Source organism: Microtus oregoni, unplaced genomic scaffold, assembly GCF_018167655.1.
Source record: "Microtus oregoni isolate MIOR12 unplaced genomic scaffold, Mior012 000016F_ref0000370, whole genome shotgun sequence".
Lineage (NCBI taxonomy): Eukaryota > Metazoa > Chordata > Mammalia > Rodentia > Cricetidae > Microtus > Microtus oregoni.
In genome coordinates this window covers 24,620,876-24,642,787 of record NW_024543075.1, presented here as the reverse complement: position 1 = coordinate 24,642,787, position 21,912 = coordinate 24,620,876, and the positions used below count along the sequence as shown (strand labels likewise).

Sequence of the window (21,912 nt, the reverse complement as noted above, 5' to 3'; positions counted from 1 at the left end):
AAACTCACTCTATAGACCAGGCTAGCCTCAAACTCAGAGATCTGCCAGCCTATGCCTCCCCAGTGTTGGGATCAAAGGTGTGCACTTGGATTTTAATTTTTAGTTTTTAAAGGTGCTTTTTATCTCAGAATCAGAACTTGCTAAGTCTTAGGAGAAAACAACAAATTCTGCACCCAGAATTCTGGGTAGAAATTACACCTCTCATTAGGTACAAAGTTTTAGGTAGGTCATTTGGCTATTGCGAGGCCTGGTTTTCTTTGTCCGTAAACGGGGATGTGAGATTCAAGCCATGGAGGTAATTTATGTGTGGAGGCATTTTGAAATGTGTTTTTTATGACACTTGGCTTATGTTGCTTCTCCTTCAGGAATACCAGCTCATGGTAGGACTCAGCAATGCTATGCTCTGGTTCTCGTATTTTGTCACCTTCTTGTTGATGTATTTGATTATCATCTGTTTGCTGTGTGGAATTTTATTTCTCAAGGCAAGTATCCACGTGTATGCAGCACACCACCGCTTTCAGAGGGAGGAGAAGTGGAGGTGTGGGCAAAGTGTATTAGTTTGCTGAAGAAGAGTAAATGCGTTTTGCCCTTACTCCACTGTGGACGTTCAAAAGGTCTAGTCGATCAGAAGGTGAAAAAGAGACTAGGTGACTGTCCCTTCTGTAGGCAATGCCTTCAAAATCTCTGAGTGGCTTGATTCACTTCACTGGGGCCAGCCCTTCGTATTTTCCTTTACTTTCGTGCCTTTTTTTCTTCATCACTTCACTTGGGATTAAACCAGCTTTGTAATTATGTCATCAGATTACACACGAGCAAGTCTTTCAACATAGCGACCCGCTGTTCATTGCCTTCTATTTCCTGTGTTTTGCCATCTCCTCAATGTTACTTGGCTTCATGATCAGCACACTCTTTGACAGAGGTGAGTCGGAGGCGCCTTCCATGAGACATCCTGAGAGTTGACTGAGAGGGACCCTCAGTTTCAGATGCCACTGGATCAGTTTCAGGAACACATCTTCTTATACTATTCATTTAAGTCAGAGTCTCTATGGGGCCCCTTCTGTGCACTAGGCACAGTGAAAGATGCAGGTGATGTGGGGGTGGCTGAAAGAGTCCCCCCTCTTTGTTTCTAGCTGCTGCAGCTTGTGTTGACTAACCATCTTTTCCTTCTCCCTTTGCAGCATCTGTGGCCTCTTCCATTGCAGGTTTCCTCCACTTTCTCACATTTTTTCCTTACTTAATCATAGCTCAGAGGTATGGTCAGACAAGCCTCGGGGGGAAGCTGGCTCTCAGCCTCATCACCAACACAGCGCTAGCTTTTGGGGCTGACTTAATATGCAAGATGGAAATGAAAGGTAAGTCTCCCCTGGTGGGGTAGCACCTTCATTAATTTGCAACCTGGAAGGAAAGGACCGGACATACAGGGGTGGGGGAGAGCATGGGTCAAGTGTGTTTGAGTGGTCTCTCACACAGGCTTTATCATAAAGCATTTTGTTGTGTGTATTATGCATGTACTTACTGTGGACATAAATATACATGTACAGGAGAACTAAAAATTACATAAGCAATATTACAAGTAATATATTAGGTATTTATGTTTGTGTGCATATGCATATCTATGTCTCTTCTAGGGGATAATTTTGTCACCCCTGACAACAGAAGCTTGTCACACTGAAAGGTGTCAGTGTTTCACCATTGATATGATTTGAGCTTTTTCATAGATGAATTTATCCCACTGAGAAAAATCCAAATAGGGTTGTGGTCTATCAAAGAATATGCTTAAGTGTTTAGCTTTATTTAGAATGATGGTAAGTGGCATTGTGTTTTCATTCTTTGTTATTCTTAGTACAATGGGCTTTGTGTTTTAATCTTGCATCCTATAACTGGAGAAGTTTCTATGATTCTTTTTGTGATGTCTTTGTTTAATTTTGGTATATTGTCATAATGGTGACCTTATATATTGACATAGGAATTATTTCATTCTTCATCTGTTTTCTCTTTGGAAGAGTCTGAGAAAAACTGGTGTTAATTATCCTTTAAGTATTTGGTAAGGTACACAGTGAAAACATACATGCTTAGATGTTCTTTGCTGAGCTTTTATTCTTCTTGCTCTTTACAGATACAGCCTGTCTTAGGCTTTTACTGCTATGCTAAAACACCATGGCCAAGACAGCTCACAAAAGAAAGCATTCTCTGGGCTTACGGTTTCTGAGGGTTAGGGGCCATGAGGGCAGAGCAAAGGCATGACAGTAGGATGAGAGCTCACATCCCAAAGCTGCAAGCAGAAGGCAGGCACAGTCAAGATGTTAGGAGGCCTTGGAAGCCTCAGAACCCACCTCTGTGACACACCTCATCCCCTGACTCTTCCCAGTCAGTTCCACTAATGGGAACCAGGCATTCAAACGTGAGCCTCTGGGGCCATTCCCATTCAAACCACCACATAATCTCTTTGCGGATCTTTCAACTTTTCTGTTTTGTTTTTATTTTAATTTCTAATATATATTATTTATATAAATCAATAGGATTATGATATTTCTATACTTTCATGTATCATGATTTGATGGTCATTGATTTCCTATCCTATCTCAATTCTTCCTGTTGCATAGTTCTTACTATCTTGTAGCTTTTTTTTTTTTTTAACTTTCAGGTCATCTTTTTTCACTGTTTCCACGTATTACAAAATATATTGCCTTTACACTTGTGTCTGGCTCATTTTACTTAGCAAGATAACTTCTAGCTTCACCCAGTTTACTGCAAATGAAGATTTCATTCTTCTTTATTTCTGAATAATGTTCTACTGTGCATGTCGGCCAATGTTCTTTATCCCTTTGCCTTGTGACAGGCGTCTAACTTATTTCATATTTTGTATATTTTTAATAGTCTCAACCTGGACTTCAGTTTGTATCCATACCTCTGAGTGGGATTGCTGCTAGTTCTTCCATATTTCCATCATTCTGTCCCCTCTGTCGTCTAGTGTTTCCTCCAAGAAACCTACTTTCACTCCACTTAGTTTCTCTCTGTGTGTTACTTGGTCCTTATCTCGTGCATGTTTTAATATTCTCTATTTGTCCTGGATTGTCAAAGATCTAACTGTAAAGCATTTCAGCGTGGTTACTCTGGAGGAGTGTAATTTATTTTTGCTGTTCCAAGTGCTTCCTGTACCTTAAAAAGTCTACATTTTCACCAACATTTGGATGCCTTGGGGTATTATTTCATTGACTAGACCTTCTGGATCCTCAACCTGTAGCCCTTCTCCCCTGGAAATGCTGATTAGACAGATATTTGGTCATTTGGTGATGTCTTGGAGATCTTGTGTTTTGTTTTTGTTGTTTCTTTATTTTTCTAGAATGTACTCTTTCTTCTAACTGATCTGTCTGTTGAGGCTTTTATGCTTGATTTACAGAGCTTCTAATTTTAAAGGTTTCTCTTGAATTATGTTTCAAAATTGCGAGTTTTTACTACATCTCTCATTTATATTTTTGAATTATCTTCCTTAATTCATTTGACTATCTGTATTCACTAGCCTCTTTTAAAATCATTCCATTGAATTCTTCATCTGGCATATCACACACTTCGATATCTTTGGGACCTGTTACTAGTTATTCACTTTAAGGAGTGTGCTGTCTCATATTTTCATTTTTCTTGTGTTTGTCAGTACAGCTTTTACTTTTACCCAGCAGTAACTTCCAATCTCCTACATGCTAGCCTGGAAAACAGAAGTTGAACCTTATTTCTTCTTACTGACGAGTAGAAGTTTATACGTATTCTTGGTTGTTGTCATGATGATTTGCCTTAGAGAACTGGGGTACTGCTGTCTTGCAACACAGATATTTGTATTAATGGTTCTATGATTTTGTGTGATTGTTTACGTCCCTGTAACTTTTAGTTGGACTTGGCTAGAGGTCTCCTTCCATTACTGTTTGCTTCCTTTTCCTCCTGGGCAACCTAAATGTAAGGGCATCACCAAATAACAACTCAACAGCATGTGTCTCCAGAATGCAAGGGCAATTTCTTCCTTATTTAATCTCAAAGCAGCTGGGAATGGTGGGGGTTTCTACAAACAATGTGGCCAGCACAATGTTGATATGCAAAAGGCAAGATGGAAGTCTGGTTCAACAAAACTCAGTAGCCAGTGTTGGTTCAAACTTCAAAAATCTGACCCTGGCTAGTTTATTTTAGGCAAATTTAAGCACAGCAAATTTGGAATAAAATTTCTTGGTGATAATGAACTCAATCCCTGTTGATAAAAAGCTTAAGACATGACTACATTGAAACTGTTATAAAGTACAAGTGACATCTTCCATATTCCAGGATAGTTTCTGTAGGTTAACTAAGAAAGCAGACAATGCTCATGATACGGGTCTGGAGGAAGAGAGTGCTATAGATTGACTGAGATAAACAATCTCAAGATAAGGGTCTGAGGGAGCCAGTGTGGGCTAGCCATAGAGGTAGCACACAGGGCACCATGCTATTAGCCATTTCCATTCCTAGCTTTTTGGGAGAACAATGGGTTATATATCTGCTTCTTTAAGAGTCAGTACTGCATGTTTAACATTTCTGGTTTTCCTTGTGTTTATCTGTGAACCCAAGGACCTATATGCCTTGTACATGTTTGCTTCAGCCATTGTTGGACATCTGAAATAACTGTCTTCCATTTTGTTTCAGGGCATGGTGCTCAGTGGTACAACATCGCTACAAAAATAAATGCCGATGATGACTTAACTTTGGCTCATATAATAGGAATGTTTTTATTTACTGCTTTTTTGTATGGCATTGTGGCCTGGTACATAGATGCTGTCTTTCCAGGGAAGTATGGTATACCTAAGCCCTGGAACTTTTTCCTGCAGGTGAGTGCACCTTCACACACGTTGTTTAGAACCCCTAGTCCCTCTGTAGCTAGTTTGCAAAGAATAAGCAGGATTAAGTTAACAGTCTCTTCCTGGGGGCTGTGGTCTAGATCTACTGTTCCAGCGACAAACAACTGAGAGGAACAAGTTAAAGATTGATTCAGGCTTCAGTCTGCAGTCCCTTAGCCATGTCGCTTTGAGATGAGGAGAGGCAGAGCCTGACAGAACAAAGCTGCTCATCTCAGAGGTCAAGAAACAGAGCCGGGATGTCTTTGCTGGTGGGATCTTGCCCTCTTCACCTTTATTCTGTCAGTGCCTGGGTTACTGGGTGTTGCTGCGCATAGTCAAGATTGTTTCTTCCCCTTAGTTATTTTTCTCTGGAAAACCTCTCAGAGACATACTCAGAAATGTGTTTTCCTGAGTACCTTGGCAAATCTCGAGGTAATTAAGTAGACAATGAAGATTAGCCACCACAATTCCTCGTTCTTGCTGCACTATAACTCTATTGTTTGCCATATGTATTTATGGAATGAAATTATTTTCTGCAAAGAAATCCCATCTGAATGGATACATGGTAATATCTGTAGACCCTAGTTAGGAGAGGACAAATTGTGCCCATGTCTCTTTTTAATTTTTTATTGATATAAAGCCTGCATATTTATGGACAGTGGTATATAATTTTAATATCCATATATGATGGATATTTGATTAAATCAGGTTAATTGCCATTTGCATTATCATTTCTTTGTTTTGAAAAACTTTGAATTCCTCTCTTTTAGTCCTGTAGAAGATACATTAATAGATTACTGTAAATTATAGTCACCCTACCATGCTCTAGAACAGTAGGTCATATTCCCTTTAAGTTCATTTTTCCCATTTTCTCCCTCCATTGCCTAGCCTGTAGTGACTCATTTCTAAGAAATCAGCATTTTTTAACTTTCACACATGTATGGGAACATGATATATATCATATATATATAATATGTATACATATATCATATATATGACACCATATATATATATATATATATATCAATACATATGTCTTCCTGTATATGGGTTATTTTGTTTAACGTCATTTCCTCCAGATACACATGCCATGTAGTGAGATCAGCGGGCTGCATTCCTGCTGCCCCAGCTCCTGGTCGCCTGGCTAGCTTATGCCCCAAAATAATTACACAGAAATGGTATTCTTTTAAGCACTGCCTGGCCCATTAGTTATAACCTCTTATTGGCTAGCTCTTACATATTGATCTAACCCATTTCTAATATCCATATTGCGACTTGAGTGTGGTTTACCGGGACGAGTCCAACGGGCATCCATCTTGGAGAGGAGAGTCAGGTGACTGACTGACTCAGCTTCTTTCTCCCAGCATTCTGTTCTGTCTACTCCGCCTACTTAATTTTCTGTCCTATCAGGGCCAAGGCAGTTTCTTTATTAACCAAGTAACACCTAGACCCTCCTCCATCAATGTCAAGGTAAGCAAATGGCACAGTCTTCTTTTATGATCAAACCATATTTCATTTGCATGAATGTGCCCTATTTTCTATGTCATTCATCCATCAAATCTGCATCTTGGCTACTGAGAATGATGTTGCAGTAAACATGAGAGTACAATTGGGTGTCTGCCCAGCCACAGAGTTGCTGTTTGTATCTTTGTTCTTATGATGAACTTCTGTGCCGTTTTACTTAATGGATGTACTAATTTAGATTCCCACCAGCAGTGTGTGAGCATCCTTTCCGCATTCAGCTGCATTTGTGTGTTTGTGTTTATGCTAATAGTCATGCCACTGTGTGTGATGAAATATCCTTGTGATTTTGATCTGTCCCTCCTGTAGTGATGAGTAATTTTTACTTGCTGGCCCTTTGTATGTCTTTTGAGAAATACCTGTTCATATAATTTGCCATTTTGAGATTGCATTGCATTTGTTTTTCTCAATATTGAGAGGTTTCAGTTGCCCATATATTCTGGAAACACTGCTTTTGGACAACTGGTTTACAGATACTTTCTCCCATTTCACAGGTGTGCTTTGCTGTGTTGACCGCCACACCTGCTTGCAGATGACTCTTGGCTCAGTGTGATTCCATTGGGCTGATTTTGTTTGTGTTGTTGTGCTGTGGGAATCTTATTATAAAAAAAAAGTATCGCCTATCCTGATATCGCCCCATTTTTCTTCTAGTAGTTTTAGGTGTTTGATCTCATATGTGCTGAAAGATTGGTATCTGACCTCTTTCTGTGCACAGATATCCAGTTTTCTCAACAACATTTACTGAAGAGACTTTTAAAAATTCAATACATTTTTAATATTTGATACCTTGGTCAAAAACCAACTTCCTATACATATATGGGATTATATTTGGATTCTATGTTGTGTTCCATTCATGTGTTTATGTTAATATTCCAGCTTACCCTGGTTAGATACCACAACTTTACAATACAGGGAAAGACAAGAAATGTTAATTTTATGGTCAGATGTGTGTGTGTGTGTGTGTGTCCATGCACACACATAAGCACATGCATACAGTCCAGTGGAAGATGTTCAGTGTCTTCCTCTGTCACTCTCCTTTGAGACAGGGCTTCTCACTGAACCTGGAAGGAGGCTAATGACCAACAAGCCCTGTATTTTAGTATCTTATTTAATTTCTTCAGAATTTCAAAATTTTGTTATAGAAGTCTGGCATTTGATTAAATTTATCCCAGGCATTTTTGTAGCTATTGTTATTATTGGTGTGATTATTTTCTTGATTTCTATTTATTACAGTTAGTTTGTTTTTAGTATCTTTAGAATTCTCTTCGTTTCTGTGGGTTAATTGTTGAAGCTCATTGGATTTTTCAGTTATTGCCTGCAAACTGAAACCATCTGACTCCTCCTCCCCTATTTGGGTGACCTTTATTTATTTCTCTAACTTAATTGCCTGGCTAAAACTTCCACTACTGTACTAAATAAGAATGGTAAAAATATGAACACCCTTGTTCCAGATGTTAGAGGAAACACTTTCAATCTTCTCCAATTTGAGATGATGTTGGCTGTGGACTTATAATAGTATTTAATGTGTTGAGTAAATTCTTACCATACTTTATTTTTTGAGCATTTTTTATAATGAAGATATTCTGGTTTTTACCAAACACATTTTCTGTCTCTGTTGGGATAATGCTGTATTTTTTTTAATTTTTTTGCACTATACAATTTTCTCTACTCCTGTCCCTTCCACCCCATTCCCTTTCTACCCTCTTCTGTGACCCCCACACTCCCAATTTATTCAAGAGATCTTGTTGTTTTCTCCTTCCTTTGTCGATCCTTGTATGTCTTTCATAGGGCCCTCTTTGTTGTCTAGGTTCTCTGAGGTTGTGAATTGTAGGTTGTTTTTTTCTTTGCTTTATGTCTAAAAGCCACTTGTGAGTGAGTACATATTATATTTGTCTCTCTGGGTCTGAGTTACCTCACTTCAGATGTTTTTTCTCTAGATCCATCCATTTGCCTGCAAATTTCAATATGTCAATTTTTTTACCACTATATAGTACTCCATTGTGTAAATGTATTGACTTTTCTTTATCAATTCTTTGATTGCAGGCCATCTACATTGTTTCTAGGTTCTGGTTATTATAACACTAATTTGAACAAAGTTGCGTAAATGTCCATGTGGTATGATTGAGCATCCTTTGGGTATATACTCAAAAGTGGTATTGCCATGTCTTGAGGTAGATTGTTTCCTAATTTTCTGAGAAATTACCATACTGATTTCCAAAGGAACTGTATAAGTTTGCACTCCCACCAGCAATGAAGGAGTATTTTTCTCTACTCCACATCCTCTTCAGCATAAGCTGTCATCAGTGTTTTGACCTTGGCCATTCTTACAGGTGTAAGATGGAATCTCAGAGTTGTTTTGATTTGCATTTCTCTAATGCCTAAAGATGTTGAGCATTTCCTTAAGTGTCTTTCATCCATTTTAGATTCCTCTGTTGAGAGTTCTCTGTTTAGATCTGTACTCCATTTTTTTTAATTGGATTATTTGTTCTTTTGATGACCAATTTTTTTTAGCTCTTTGTATATTTTGAACATCAGTCCTCTGTCTGATGTGGGATTGGTGAAGATCTTTTCCCATTCTATAGACTGCTGTTTTGTCTTGTTAACCATGTCCTTGGCTTTATAGAAGCTTTTCAGTTTCAGGAGGTCCCATTTATTAATTGTTTCTCTCAGAGTCTGTGCTACTGGGGTTATATTTAGGAAGTGGTGTCCTGTGCCAGTGCATTCAAGTGTACTTCCCACTTTCTCTTCTCTGAGGTTCACTGCACAGTGTGGTTAGTTTTACGTTGAGATCTTTGATCCATTTGGATTTGAGTTTTGTGCATGGCAGTAGATATGGATCTATTTGCATTTTTCCCCATGTTGGCATCCAGTTATGCCAAGATCATTTGTTGAAGATGTTTTCTTTTTTCCATTTTGTATTTTTAGCTTCTTTGTCAAAAATCAGGTGTTTTTAGGTGTGTGGATTGATATCTGGGTCTTTGATTCAATTCCATTGCTCCTTCTGTCTGTTTTTACGCCAATACAAGGTTGTTTTCAGTACTGTAGCTCTATAGTAGAGTTTGAAGTCAGGGCTGGTGGTACCTCCAACCATACAGGATTGTTTTGGCAATCCTGTTTTTTTCCCCATATGAAGTTGAGTATTGTTCTTTTGAGCTCTGTGCAGAATTTTGTTGGGCATTGCATTGAATTTATAGATTGCTTTTGATAAGATTGCCATTTTTACTATGTTAATTCTACCTACCCAAGAGCATGGGAAATCTTTCCATTTTCTGTTGTCTTCTTCAATTTCTTTCTTCAAAGATTTGAATCTCTTGTCATACAGGTCTTTCATTTGTTTAGTTAGAGTTACCCAGAGATATTTTATATTATTTGTGACTATCATGAAGGGTGATCAGAGATGCTATATGTTTTAAGTATCAAAACTTAATAACTTTGTTAAATATATAATTAAGTGGAGCAGGCTTTCCTCTATAAATATTTAAATTGTAAAGAAGACAGGGACTACACAGTACAGTGTGTTGTCCTTGGTTTTGAACTGAGACACCATGGACTTACCTTTCATTGTTTGTATAACTGTAGCATGAGTTCTAATTGTTCTTAATAATAAAAACTTGGAGTCAGATATTAGGGGTGAAAGCTGAAAGATCAGAAGCAAAGTGGCCAACCACTAGAGAGTTCTTATCTCTACCAGTGCTCAGACCAAAAGGGTGATCCTGTCCTCAGACTGACTGCTGCTCAGACTGCACCGAGCTTATGTCCCCTCCCACCTTATATTCCTCTCTCCACCCAGTCATATCACTCCTGTCTCCACCTCCCTAGTGCTGGGATTACCTTTGTGTGAGCTGTTTCTCTTTTAACCTGGATCAATTTCGTGTAGCTCAGGGTGGCCTTGAACTAACAGAGATCCAACTGTCCCCCATGTCCTGAGATTAACGGGGTTGAGCCACCACTGCCTGGCCTCTAGTGGCTTAACTCTGCACTCTGATCTCCAGGCAAGCTTTATTTGTTAAAACACAAACAGAATATCACTACATATAGCATCAGTAAAAAGGACAGTTTGGGGGAAAAATCAAAGTGGTTTAATATTTATGAAAATGATTTTATCCATACAGACTCACTGAGAAGTTGTAGGATATCCACAATGAATAGATCAACCGTGCTAGAAAGATTTGACTCAGAGTGAGGCAGCGCTGCTCACTAGGCACTTCTGAGGCAACTTCGTTGACTTTCTTTTGAAAAGCTGAACTTTAAGCACAATATATGTTCTGTGATTGTATTTAGAAATTCATAGTACAGACAGACAATTTGCTTCACATCATAAAGTCAGTTATTGTAACTCTCTTCAAAACTAGAGTGAAATGAGCCTGAGAACTTTGAAATCTTTAGAGCACTTAACTTTCCAATATTATTATTCCATTGGAAATATTAGTATTTCCAATATTATTATTTTGGCTGTTGTTTTTTTAGAAAACCTACTGGTTTGGAGAACCATCCTCAAGCAAAGAAGAGAGCCAAGTCATTGATCTACCCCCAAATGATTTTGTTGAGCCTGAACCTTTTGGCTTAGTGGCTGGCATCCAGATTCAACATTTGTACAAGGTATTTATTCAACAGGTTTCTGTTTCTTGATAGGAGATTATCTATGAAGATTAAATGTTTGACATAGCCACAACTCTACAACCATGCCAATTAAGAGTCTTTTAGTAAGATAAACTTTAAATGTATATAAGAGAATCACGAGTCTGTGTGTTTGCCTGGGCATGGCGGCACAGGTTTGTCATCCCAGCCCTTTGTGGAGGGGGAGGCTGAGGCAGAGAAATTGTGAATTTAACTCCCTTGGATTTCATAATGAAAGTCTGTCTCTAAACATACTGTTATTGATCTACTCCATGTAGCTAATAACGGTATCCTCCAAGATCCTCCATGGTGGAGTCAAGATGCAACATTTATCAGATAGTTGAAAATTATGCCCTGATTTGTTTTACAAGTTAGAATTTATACTGTTTGCACTATTTTATGTCAAAATATTGGCAAATATGAATTGTTAGGCTTTTTTTCATTTCTGATTCTGAAAGGGTGTATATTTTTTTTCCAGGAAACTCATGCCTGTTGACATTCCCTTGCCTCCCAAAGAACTATTCCAACTTAATTTGGATGTCTAATTTCATAATTCATGGCAATTGAATCCTTTTCAGAGTTTCTGCTATTTGACGAGTTAAGGGCCAGTGGAGGACTGGTCATGTGTCTGCTTTCCCCCACTGAACTACCCTCACCTTCTGCTTTGATGACATTAGCACAGGTGTCAAGCAGCCTTTCCGCTGGTTCTCTTTGGGTATTTACTAACATCAGCCATTTTCCTACTATGGCAGTGCTATAGCAAAGGAGGTACATTGTGCTCTTTCTGTTGTCTCTCTTCTCTTCAGCTTTCTTTGCCTGCAGAATTGCCCGGCATGCTCCTTGATTGTTTGAGTGGTCCATTCAGAATCGCGCTGACACACAGCTCTGCTGTTACGGTAGTTCATTTTCCCAGCTCTCTCCTTGAGCTTGCATACAGAGTGTCATGAGTGTTCAGCTGACCCACGGCCCTTTTCTGTAGCATTGATTGTTTACTCAAGACATTCAACAATTGGCTTCTGAGAATTCATTGTTTTCTAGAAGATGACTGGTGTTAGGGATACAGAAATGAGCACATCAGATAACTAGACATCTGTAAAATCAACAGGAACAGATTATTTACAATACCCACAAATGATAAGCTTTCTAAGCTGAACTTAGAAGGTCTGTGTATTTTCCTCCTTTGAAGCCATGTGCTAATTAATTATAACCATGGACTGAGCACCCTCCCACACACAAAAGAACTCTACTAGAATAATGAGACGCATATAAAGGTTTTTTTTGGGGGGGGGGTGGGAAGAGAGGGAATCATGGCTGCTGGTATGAGAGATTCAAAGCTTAGAGGATCTAGACAGATGGCCAGTCATTTAGTGATCTGTATGGCTGCCTGTGAGGTACTATGGCTCTAAAAGGAAGCATGAAATCTCTATTCTTGGGGTACTCTAAAAACAAAGTCAGTTTTGGAGCTTGGAAATAAAACAGACTAAAGAAATAATTCCAAACCCTTGGACAAAAGAAACTGAAAAAATTTAGATCTGCAAGACAATCTATAAAGAAGCAAGAGGGCCAGCTCGAGCAGAAATGAGCTGGAGGTGAACTAACAAAACCCAAAATCTGTCTTTGCTCTGCTGGGTCCCAGATCTGATGGAAGTGATGCGTCTTTTCTGTGTATTTAATCAAGTAAAGGGTTGCTCTATGGTGGACGATAACAGCTCTCACATAGCCATGCTTTTCTCCTACCAAGTCTATTGAACAACTGCAAACGTGTTAGACATGTGAAGAAGCATGAAGTAGTGACCATAACTAACAGTGAACATCTACAGCGGAAGAGCTTTAACAGGAACATGCTAGAGATGTTAGGATTAGTAGGCATAGATTTAAAAATAATGATCAGTATATTAAAGAAAATAATTTTAAAATAATAAAAATAGAAAAATAGTAAGACTATGAACATAGAAACAGACTAGTCAGTGAGTATATAAACAACTGAAGCCCATAATTTATTTATATGACCCGATAAGCACACTGTGTTTAGCAAATTCAGAAAGCAAGTACATGTGGAATGCTTTCAAAAGATGCCATAAGCCCATCATGATGCAATCTCACCATAAACTAAAATCAGAGTGTTGTTCTCACCAGAGTGGGAAAAACAGTTAAAGATGAATAATTAGAAAGCCCAAAATATCAAAGAAAAGAATATAATTCGTATTGCCCTTGTTTGTCTCCCAGAAGATACCACGTATTTTGGACCTAGGACTTGGAGAAATTAAGTTGTAATGGACCTGGAAGCCTCCTCTCTCAGGACTAGGTCTCATCCTATCAGAAACTGCTGTGAAAGCTGTCTAGAAAGAAAAGCAATAATTAGTCTTACCCAGCTTAGAGCCTGTGAGCTGTGGGTGGCCAGCCCCCATCTGCATAACTACAGTGCACCCTAGAATACCTTATAAGTGATACTCGGGGGACATTGTGGAAAACCTGGAGGGGAAATTGTAAAAAACCAGAGGAAGAGAATGTCTACTGTGAGGTAGTATCTTCTAGACATCAAGGGGAAGTTTCATCTTGGAATAACAGCACTATGGGAGGAAGGGAGATGACTTAGGAGGGAGGGAGAATATGAATGTACTTCAGTGTGTCTACAGAACAGAGAGGTCAGATGGAAGATTTTTAGATAGGGCTTTAAGGACCTTGGTTCAGGGCAGGAGCTAATGTCTAGGTGTTTTTAGCAAGAGTTCATGTCTCAGTGTTTGGTGAAAACCTTAAATGGCACCGTGAGTGCCTGGAATTGCTGAAGGTCGGGGTCAGCTTCATCCCCGCAGCAGAAAGTCTGCAGTTCTGTGTGTCAGACAGCACCAAGGCAGGCTGGAGTTCAAGTTAGGATGGAGAGAGAAAGCAGAAACTGTGGGGGCTGCAGATGGCTTTAAAGCTGTGAGTGACCCAAAGCCCACCCAGTTATCCCCTCTCAATGGGCTGATGGCACACATTGGATTTTTATTTTTGTTTAAGACACCACTTAAAAGAAAATGGCAGTTCACAAATTCAGGGGAAAAAGTTTAACTTAAGGCAACCAAAGTGACTTAAATGGAGAACAGAGCGGATGTTCACCGAGGTGACAAGCAGTCCACGTGCAGTTTGCCCTCTTTTCCCAAGCCCCGCTTCCTTCAGGCGCTGGTGGAGAACGGTGTGTCTAATTAGTCCTCGCAAGTTCCCATCCACTGTTAGACATACGGTTTGCACGGTGCCTGCTCCCATGTGCCCAGCTGATAAAATGCCTTTCTTCCTTGTTAAGAATCTGACTATATTTATGGGAGCATTGCTCTAAGCTCTCTATTTGTACCATTGTATATGTGCACACGTTTTCCCGTTCTCCTGTAATAGTTTTCTGTCATGGGGGAAGGTGCTGTGTATGGCGTCTTCACAGCAACCCTCAGAGTGCACGCGACACCAGTTCTCAGTAAACGGTTCCCACCCATTACTGATTGATGACTTCTTAGTAGTGACGGAGATGTCTGAGGTCCGTCAGCCCTACATTTTGGAATGTGTAGCTAGGCAAATAGTTGTGTGGCTCATGCAGATAAGATCATAGGCGAGAGTGTTCTTTTTAGGTGTAACAAGTAGAGTCTGGAGTGGCTACAAGCTGGTGAAATGCAGTGGGACTTTCAGCAGATCATTCTGAAAACATTGGAGAAGGACTGACTGGGCCTGACTGGGGCTGACTGGGGCTGACTGGGCCTGACTGGGCCTAACTGGGCCTGACTGACTAGGGCTGAATGGGCCTGACTGGGGCTGACTGGGCCTGACTGGGCCTAACTGGGCCTGACTGACTAGGGCTGAATGGGCCTGACTGGGGCTGACTGGGCCTGACTGGGCCTGACTGGGCCTAACTGGGCCTGACTGACTGGGGCTGACTGGGGCTGACTGGGCCTGACTGGGCCTGACTGGGCCTGACTAGGCCTGACTGGGCCTAACTGGGCCTGACTGACTGGGCCTGACTGGGCCTGACTGGGCCTAATTGGGCCTGACTGACTGGGGCTGACTGGGCCTGACTGGGCCTGACTGGGCCTGACTGGGGCTGACTGACTGGGGCTGACTGGGCCTGACTGGGCCTGACTGGGCCTGACTGGGCCTGACTGACTGGGGCTGATTGTGCCTAACTGGGCCTGACTGACTGGGGCTGACTGGGCCTGACTGGGCCTGACTGGGCCTGACTGACTGGGGCTGACTGGGCCTGACTGGGCCTGACTGACTGGGCCTGACTGGGCCTAACTGGGCCTGACTGGGGCTGACTGGGCCTGACTGGGCCTGACTGGGCCTGACTGACTGGGGCTGACTGGGCCTGACTGGGCCTGACTGACTGGGGCTGACTGGGCCTGACTGGGCCTGACTGACTGGGCCTGACTGACTGGGCCTGACTGGGCCTAACTGGGCCTGACTGGACCTGACTGGGCTTGACTGACTGGGCCTGACTGGGCCTGACTGGGCCTGACTGACTGGGGCTGACTGGGCCTGACTGGGCCTGACTGACTGGGCCTGACTGACTGGGTCTGACTTGAGCTGACTGGGCCTGACTGACTGGGTCTGACTGGGGCTGACTAGACCTGATTGGGCCTGACTCTGCCTGACTGACTGGGGCTGACTGGGCCTGACTGACTGGAGCTGACTGGGCCTGACTGGGCCTGACTGACTGGGCCTGACTGACTGGGCCTGACTGGGCCTGACTGACTGGGCCTGACTGGGCCTGACTGGGGCTGACTGGGCCTGACTGGGCCTGACTGACTGGGCCTGACTGACTGGGCCTGACTGACTGGGCCTGACTGGGCCTGACTGGGCCTGACTGACTAGGTCTGACTGGAGCTGACTGGGCCTGACTGGGGCTGACTGACTGGGCCTGACTGACTGGGGCTGACTGGGCCTGACTGGGTCTGACTGGAGCTGACTGGGCCTGACTGGGGCTGACTGGGCCTGACTGGGGCTGACTGACTAGAGCTGAGTGGGCCTGACTGGGGCTGACTGGGTCTGATTGGGGCTAGATGGGGTTCTATCAGCTTTAAGACTGGAACAGAGCAACAGGAGACTTGTAAGCATTGTTTGTTAATTGAATCTCTTTTTGTTTTTTTTCCTCCAACCTTGAGATTAATGGCACTTTTCTCCAATTCTGAATAATTACTGAGTCCTGGTTTACAGGTTACAGTAATCAAATTAGTCCTTGTTTTCCCTTTCCAGAAATTCACATTAAAAGGTAGTACCGTGATGGCAGTACAAGACTTGTCTTTGAACCTGTACGAGGGGCAGATCACCGTTCTTCTGGGACATAATGGGGCAGGAAAGACCACCACCTTATCGATCCTCACAGGTGTGTATCTGGGGTCACACTGGGGACAAGCTCAGTGGACCAAGGGTCAAGTGTGAGGTTTCTGCTGACATTTCTGAAGCCAACATCATTGTAGTGCAGCTAGTTAATCCACTCAGTTCATAAGGTGCAGGCCTTATCATACAGTCAGATCAGCGCTTAGTCCTATGTCTCAGACACATCCAGCTCCCTATCTTTTGAGTGCCATTCTGAATGATCGTCCAAGTCCCCATGTTTTTGCCTCACTTCCTGCTGCCCTCTCCACACCGCAGGAAACCACTGCTGTTTTCCTGGCCTGCGTAGCTCTCACTGTGAATGCACACTATGAATACATACTAATTTTCTGAGAATATTTCAAACACAGCTAAATTGAAGTTTTTGAATTCGAATGTCCCTATATGTGTCACCCCTATCCTACCATTCCAACATTTTACTATACTTTTATGTACCTATTAACCCATTTAAAATACTTCAAAGTTAATTTTAGACATTAAATATTCTTTTTATTATATAACTTAGAAATTTTCTTTTGATAAAAATATTTTGTAATGTTTAAAATTTATTTGCTGAATTTTGACATATGTACACATCTGTGTAGTCCAACAGATGTGTCTTAAGATGCATAGAAAATTCTCTAATTTCTCAAATAATCCACTTAAAAATAAACTCTATTCTTATTTATTTATTTTTTATGTCTGGGGTCTGGGGAGAGGCAATTTGTGCCACAGCACATACGTAGAGATCAGAGGACAACCCTAGCGTCTCTCTATCCTCCCCATGGGACTGGGGATTAAACTCCAGTGTAGCAACAAGTGCCTTTACCCGCTGAACCATCCCACCAGCCTAAGAATTCCACTTTTAATTCATTTCTACCAATACATGTCATATAAACCAATAACTATGTCTATTCCATAAATATAGATTATTAATATGCAAAGTATTGGGATAGAAACCCAAAGTGAGTGGATAGGCCCAAAGTCCTTACCTCCAGGGGTTTTATATTGGATGGGAATTCTGATCTGTTACGAACTGGGGGACTTCAGCTCCAGGTTCTTTTCGAGTAATATCTATGAGGACTCTGTGCCCTTTTCCCCAGAGATCGATGAGTGACCAGACCAAGCAAGAGAATTGTTTTATGATGATTCTTTACTAGCAACTTTAATATCCAATGCATCAATGGGGTTTACAATCTTAATAGGCATGGGGGATTGAAAATTGATAATTATTAATCCTATTAAACCTAATACATAAGACCAATTCATAACCTTAATCTAACTTATCATTTATCCATAAAATACTCCTTAACCTTAATACAACTTGTCCATTACTTATCTATAAAACACTTCTTAGCCTTAGCTTATCCATTAACATTTCCTAATCTTATCAATTATCCATAAGATATTTCTTAACATTTTACACACTAAACATATGTATTAACACATCTATGCTCTTCTCTTAATATCACATACACTCATGAAATAGCATCATACGACCTGGTATTCCCCAGCTTAAAAAGGGCTTTTTGATTTTCTTCAGGCTGGGCTCTTATCCACACTGGGGGCTGGATAGCGAGGATTGACTCTTGACCCCGTAGTCTGCACTCAGGAGATAAGGTTCCGATGTCCTGTTCCAGGCTGGTATCGGGTGCTGGATCAATCTTTGACCATGTAGTCTATGGCCTGGTGCTAGTCTATCTCAGAATGTAGGGCCTTTGGACTCAGCTTTTCGGGTGACCGAGTCTCGGGAGACAAGGCTTTTAGTTCTCTACTCTCGAGATAGCAAAGTGTTCTGTCTGCTTTTGAGTCCGAAGATGAAGCCTTGCTCTTGGGATGGCAAAGCGTTCTGAAAGGCAGAGAGTATCTTGTCTGTTCTCAGGAGACAGACCTTCAATGTCCACTCTCAGGGAATGAGGCTTTGCATTCGGGATGCAAGGCGTTAAATGTCTGTTTTCAGGAGATGAAGCTCTGTACTTGGGAGACAGAGCATTAAATGTTTAGGCAAGGCATTTAATATTGCTGCTTTTCAGGAGGCAGGCTTGGAGGATCTCTCTTTCCACGGAGGCCTGATGCCAGAGCCATTGTGAGAAGTGAGATAACTGTCCTGTTTCAGCCCTCTCTTTTATGCCAATTCAAAACTGCCCCTCGTTTGATCCTTCCGATAACCAGATGTCCTAGGTTATCAGTATCGACTGGCCACAGAAGGGTGGTGGTCCCTCTGGTGTGGCAAGATTATTTCGTTACCACGGTTGCTGGGTGCAGCCCCCCCCTCATCTGGCAGGGCCAGATGAGCGGGGGGTGTGGCAGCCTTCAAGCGGGCAAATGTTCTCTTAATATTTCACCATAGTAATTTTCCACACCACACACAAGAAAAAATGCTTTTACATTATACCACATTGCATTTATTCTTATTCTATAAATTTCCTGTTCTATCTACACTACATATTCCCCTTTATTTATTCATTCAGAGGAATCTGTTTCCATGCTCATAACAGATGTGTAGACAGGAGTTTTATAATGTGGCTTGAGAAACAGATAGATCTCAAAGGGAGGGTTCTACCCTGGCAATCTTGACTAATTCCTGCTTAGGGTGGTGGTTTGGTGGGAATGAAATCTGAGTTTGGGGAAAGATGGCAAAAACCATAAATAGAAAGAGTGAGGTGCATTAAAAGGACATACAGAGCCTGGGGACAAGAGCATGAGACTGCCACGTGACCAGAGAAGAGGAAAAGAATGAGGAATGGCAGAAAGAACAGGCCAGGCCTGAACTCTCTAGCGCATGCCAGGTGGGTTGGGCTTCCGTAACAGTGACTGAGGCAGACTGAATGTTGTCGAATCTCCTCTGAACCTCAGTTGGAAAACCTCTGCTTAAGGGCACTCTTTCTGAACTAGTATCACATGGCTGTGAAGGAATCACTGTCATGGTTGAGAGCAGGGCCGGACTGCCTACCACTCACCGAATGTGCCTGTTATCTGCTGTTTTGGAACACACTCATGTGTTACATGTACATGACAAGTGTGCACAAAGATTTGTCTTTGTCTCAGGACCTGTCCCCGTTGCTTTATAAGGCAGAGATTTTCAAATGTCCTTAAGGACAATGCAGTGGCTAGTGCCTTGTGAGGTCGAGGTCGAGTGGAAGAGGATGCACAAGAGAGCTGGCGGTGCAACCGTGGCGGTGGAAGAGGGGCCAACACCGCCACAAGCCACTGCAGCATTGTTAAACCAAGGGGCCAGTGTGGTGGAATATTATTTGTAATGGATGTGTTACATCCATTTATGCTGTGGAATATGTGTTTAATGATGCAAAGATACATTGCATTCTTTCATGTTGCATTTGTTTAGCTCTGTGAAGCTGTGAAGCCTAAAACACCTGTATTTTAATAGAGAGCTGAATGGCCGATAGCTAGGCCGCAGAGAGGAATGTGTGGGACTACCAGGCATAGTGAATAATTAGAAAAGAAAGAGAGGAGGAAGGAGTGAGAGAAGGAAAAGGAGAGGAAGACACCAGGGGCTGCCACCCAGCCACCCACCCAGCCATGGAGTAAGAAGTAAAGAAAGTGAAATAGTGTGGAGAAAGCTAGAAAGAAACAAATCAAGCTATGCCTGGGCACTTATAAATAAGAATAAAACTTCATATGTTTATTTGGGAGCTTGGTGATGGGTCCCCCAAAAGTAAAATAAAAACCAACAACAGACCAGTTTCTTCTTGAGCTTCTATTGGAGGCATGCTTTTCTAAAGATCTTTATGGCCTAGCGCCATTGACTTTAGGCTTCTATACCTAAATAAATCTGGCTTTAGCCACCAAGTCTGTGATAATTTGTTACACCAGACATGAAGCAAATACACTTGTTGACTCTGGATGCAAGAAGCACCTCTTTGTGTCCACATCCTCACAAATTCCCCTAACTGGTCATGCCTCTCCTCACACTTTAGATTTTTCTACTCATCTATGAAAGCCCAGCTCTAAGATGGTCTCCACGTCTCCTCACTGATAACTGTTAACTCTAGCCTGTTTGGTAACCAGTGTGCCCCATTGACAAGAATGGTCCCTCACAGAGTGCTCAGCAGACACATGCAGGGCTTATTAGCCACATGTCACCTTTGTTCATTCCTTTACATCCATCATTAGATCCGAATTATTTGAGGTGAGGATCACGATTTGTTAAGTTCTCTAAACGGTGGTATTTTTTTTTTTAGGTCAGTTTGGCAGAAGTCACCATTTCAAGCATACAGTTAAGTGGCTTTGGTACACTCACGCTGTTGTGCAGCAGTTGCCCTAAAGGAAGCCTCTAACTCTCAACTGTCACTTTCTGATTAATGCCCCATCTTTCCAGCCACTGACTATCACCAGTTTGATTTCAGCACCTGTGGACTTGACTAATATGTAGCCATTGTGTGAGGATTTGAATGATTGTCACATGGTCTTTCCTTTTACTTCGAAGGAGACCTTTGCACATTTCCTGCAGGGAAGGTTATTATTTTCAGACTCACGCTGTATTGGTTATGTGGAGATATCTTTGAAGGAGAGTCTGGATGGATATAGCCAAGGAAAAGAAGCAACTTAGGGTTTTATCAGTCAATGAATAGATAAAGAAAATATGATACAAAATGGAATACTATTTAGCCATAAAAAGAATGGAAGCTCTGTCTTTTGTGACAATGTAGACAGAAATGGAAAAATCAATGAAACACAGAAAGACAAGACAAAAACTGTACAGTTAAATTTGCATATGGAATAAAAATTGTTACCGTAGAAGTTGAGAGTAGAATTGTGATTACGTGAGTGTGGAGAACAATGGGAAGGGATAGATGGAGATATTGGATTAATGGTTACTGAATTAAGAATAAGAAGTTCTAGTATGTTATTGTACAGAAAGAAAGCACCTGTATTGATCGCAGTAGTTCCCATATGTTAAAAAGTCTGGAGGAGAGGATCCTGAAAGCTTCCAGCATTATATAATGCATTCATTCATGCATTTGGAGGATCACATGGCTCACCATTAACTAATGCAGGCAATGTTATGTTTTATGTGTTAAAAATAAATTTAAACTTAAAAAGATAAATTAATTGAATAATCATATGATATGATAAATACAGAGCTGGAAAAGAAACATGTTTAGACTACTTTCTATTTGGTCTCGATCAGGATCTTTTGAATCTACTTCCTATAAAAATGTAAGTAGATGTTATCTACATTTACCAATGATGTAACGTTCCAGGTTCCTGGTGGCTGTACCTGCATCCTAGAGGTACAACTGATCTATACCCCAGCTTTCCCAGGAAAGGTAACATTTACTGAATACTTCTCTTAAATAAATGGCTTAGTGATGCAACTCAAAAGTTCAAAAACAAGAACAAACCAAACCCAAACTCAGTAGACAGCAGGAATTAATAAAATCTGAGCCAAAATCAATGAAACAAAGTAAATAATACAAAAAATAAATAAGCCTAAAATCTGGCTCCCTGAAAAAATAAATAAGATTGGCAGGATATTGGCCCAATTATAAAAGAATTAGAGGACCCAAATGAACAGAATCAGAAACGAGCAAGGAAACATTGCTGTAGTAATATGGGTGGC

General features: G+C 41.2%; 1 protein-coding gene across 1 annotated transcript in view; it reads left to right on the top strand.

The window, feature by feature from the left end:
* LOC121457937 (phospholipid-transporting ATPase ABCA3-like) overlaps nucleotides 1-21,912 on the top strand; it is a 95,949-nt gene that overhangs the window by 18,898 nt on the left and 55,139 nt on the right. The window contains exons 6-11 of the mRNA XM_041667023.1: nucleotides 366-482; nucleotides 802-919; nucleotides 1,179-1,352; nucleotides 4,663-4,844; nucleotides 10,842-10,973; nucleotides 16,209-16,338. Coding sequence (XP_041522957.1) covers nucleotides 366-482; nucleotides 802-919; nucleotides 1,179-1,352; nucleotides 4,663-4,844; nucleotides 10,842-10,973; nucleotides 16,209-16,338 — 853 coding nt within the window. The remainder of the gene's footprint in view (nucleotides 1-365; nucleotides 483-801; nucleotides 920-1,178; nucleotides 1,353-4,662; nucleotides 4,845-10,841; nucleotides 10,974-16,208; nucleotides 16,339-21,912) is intronic.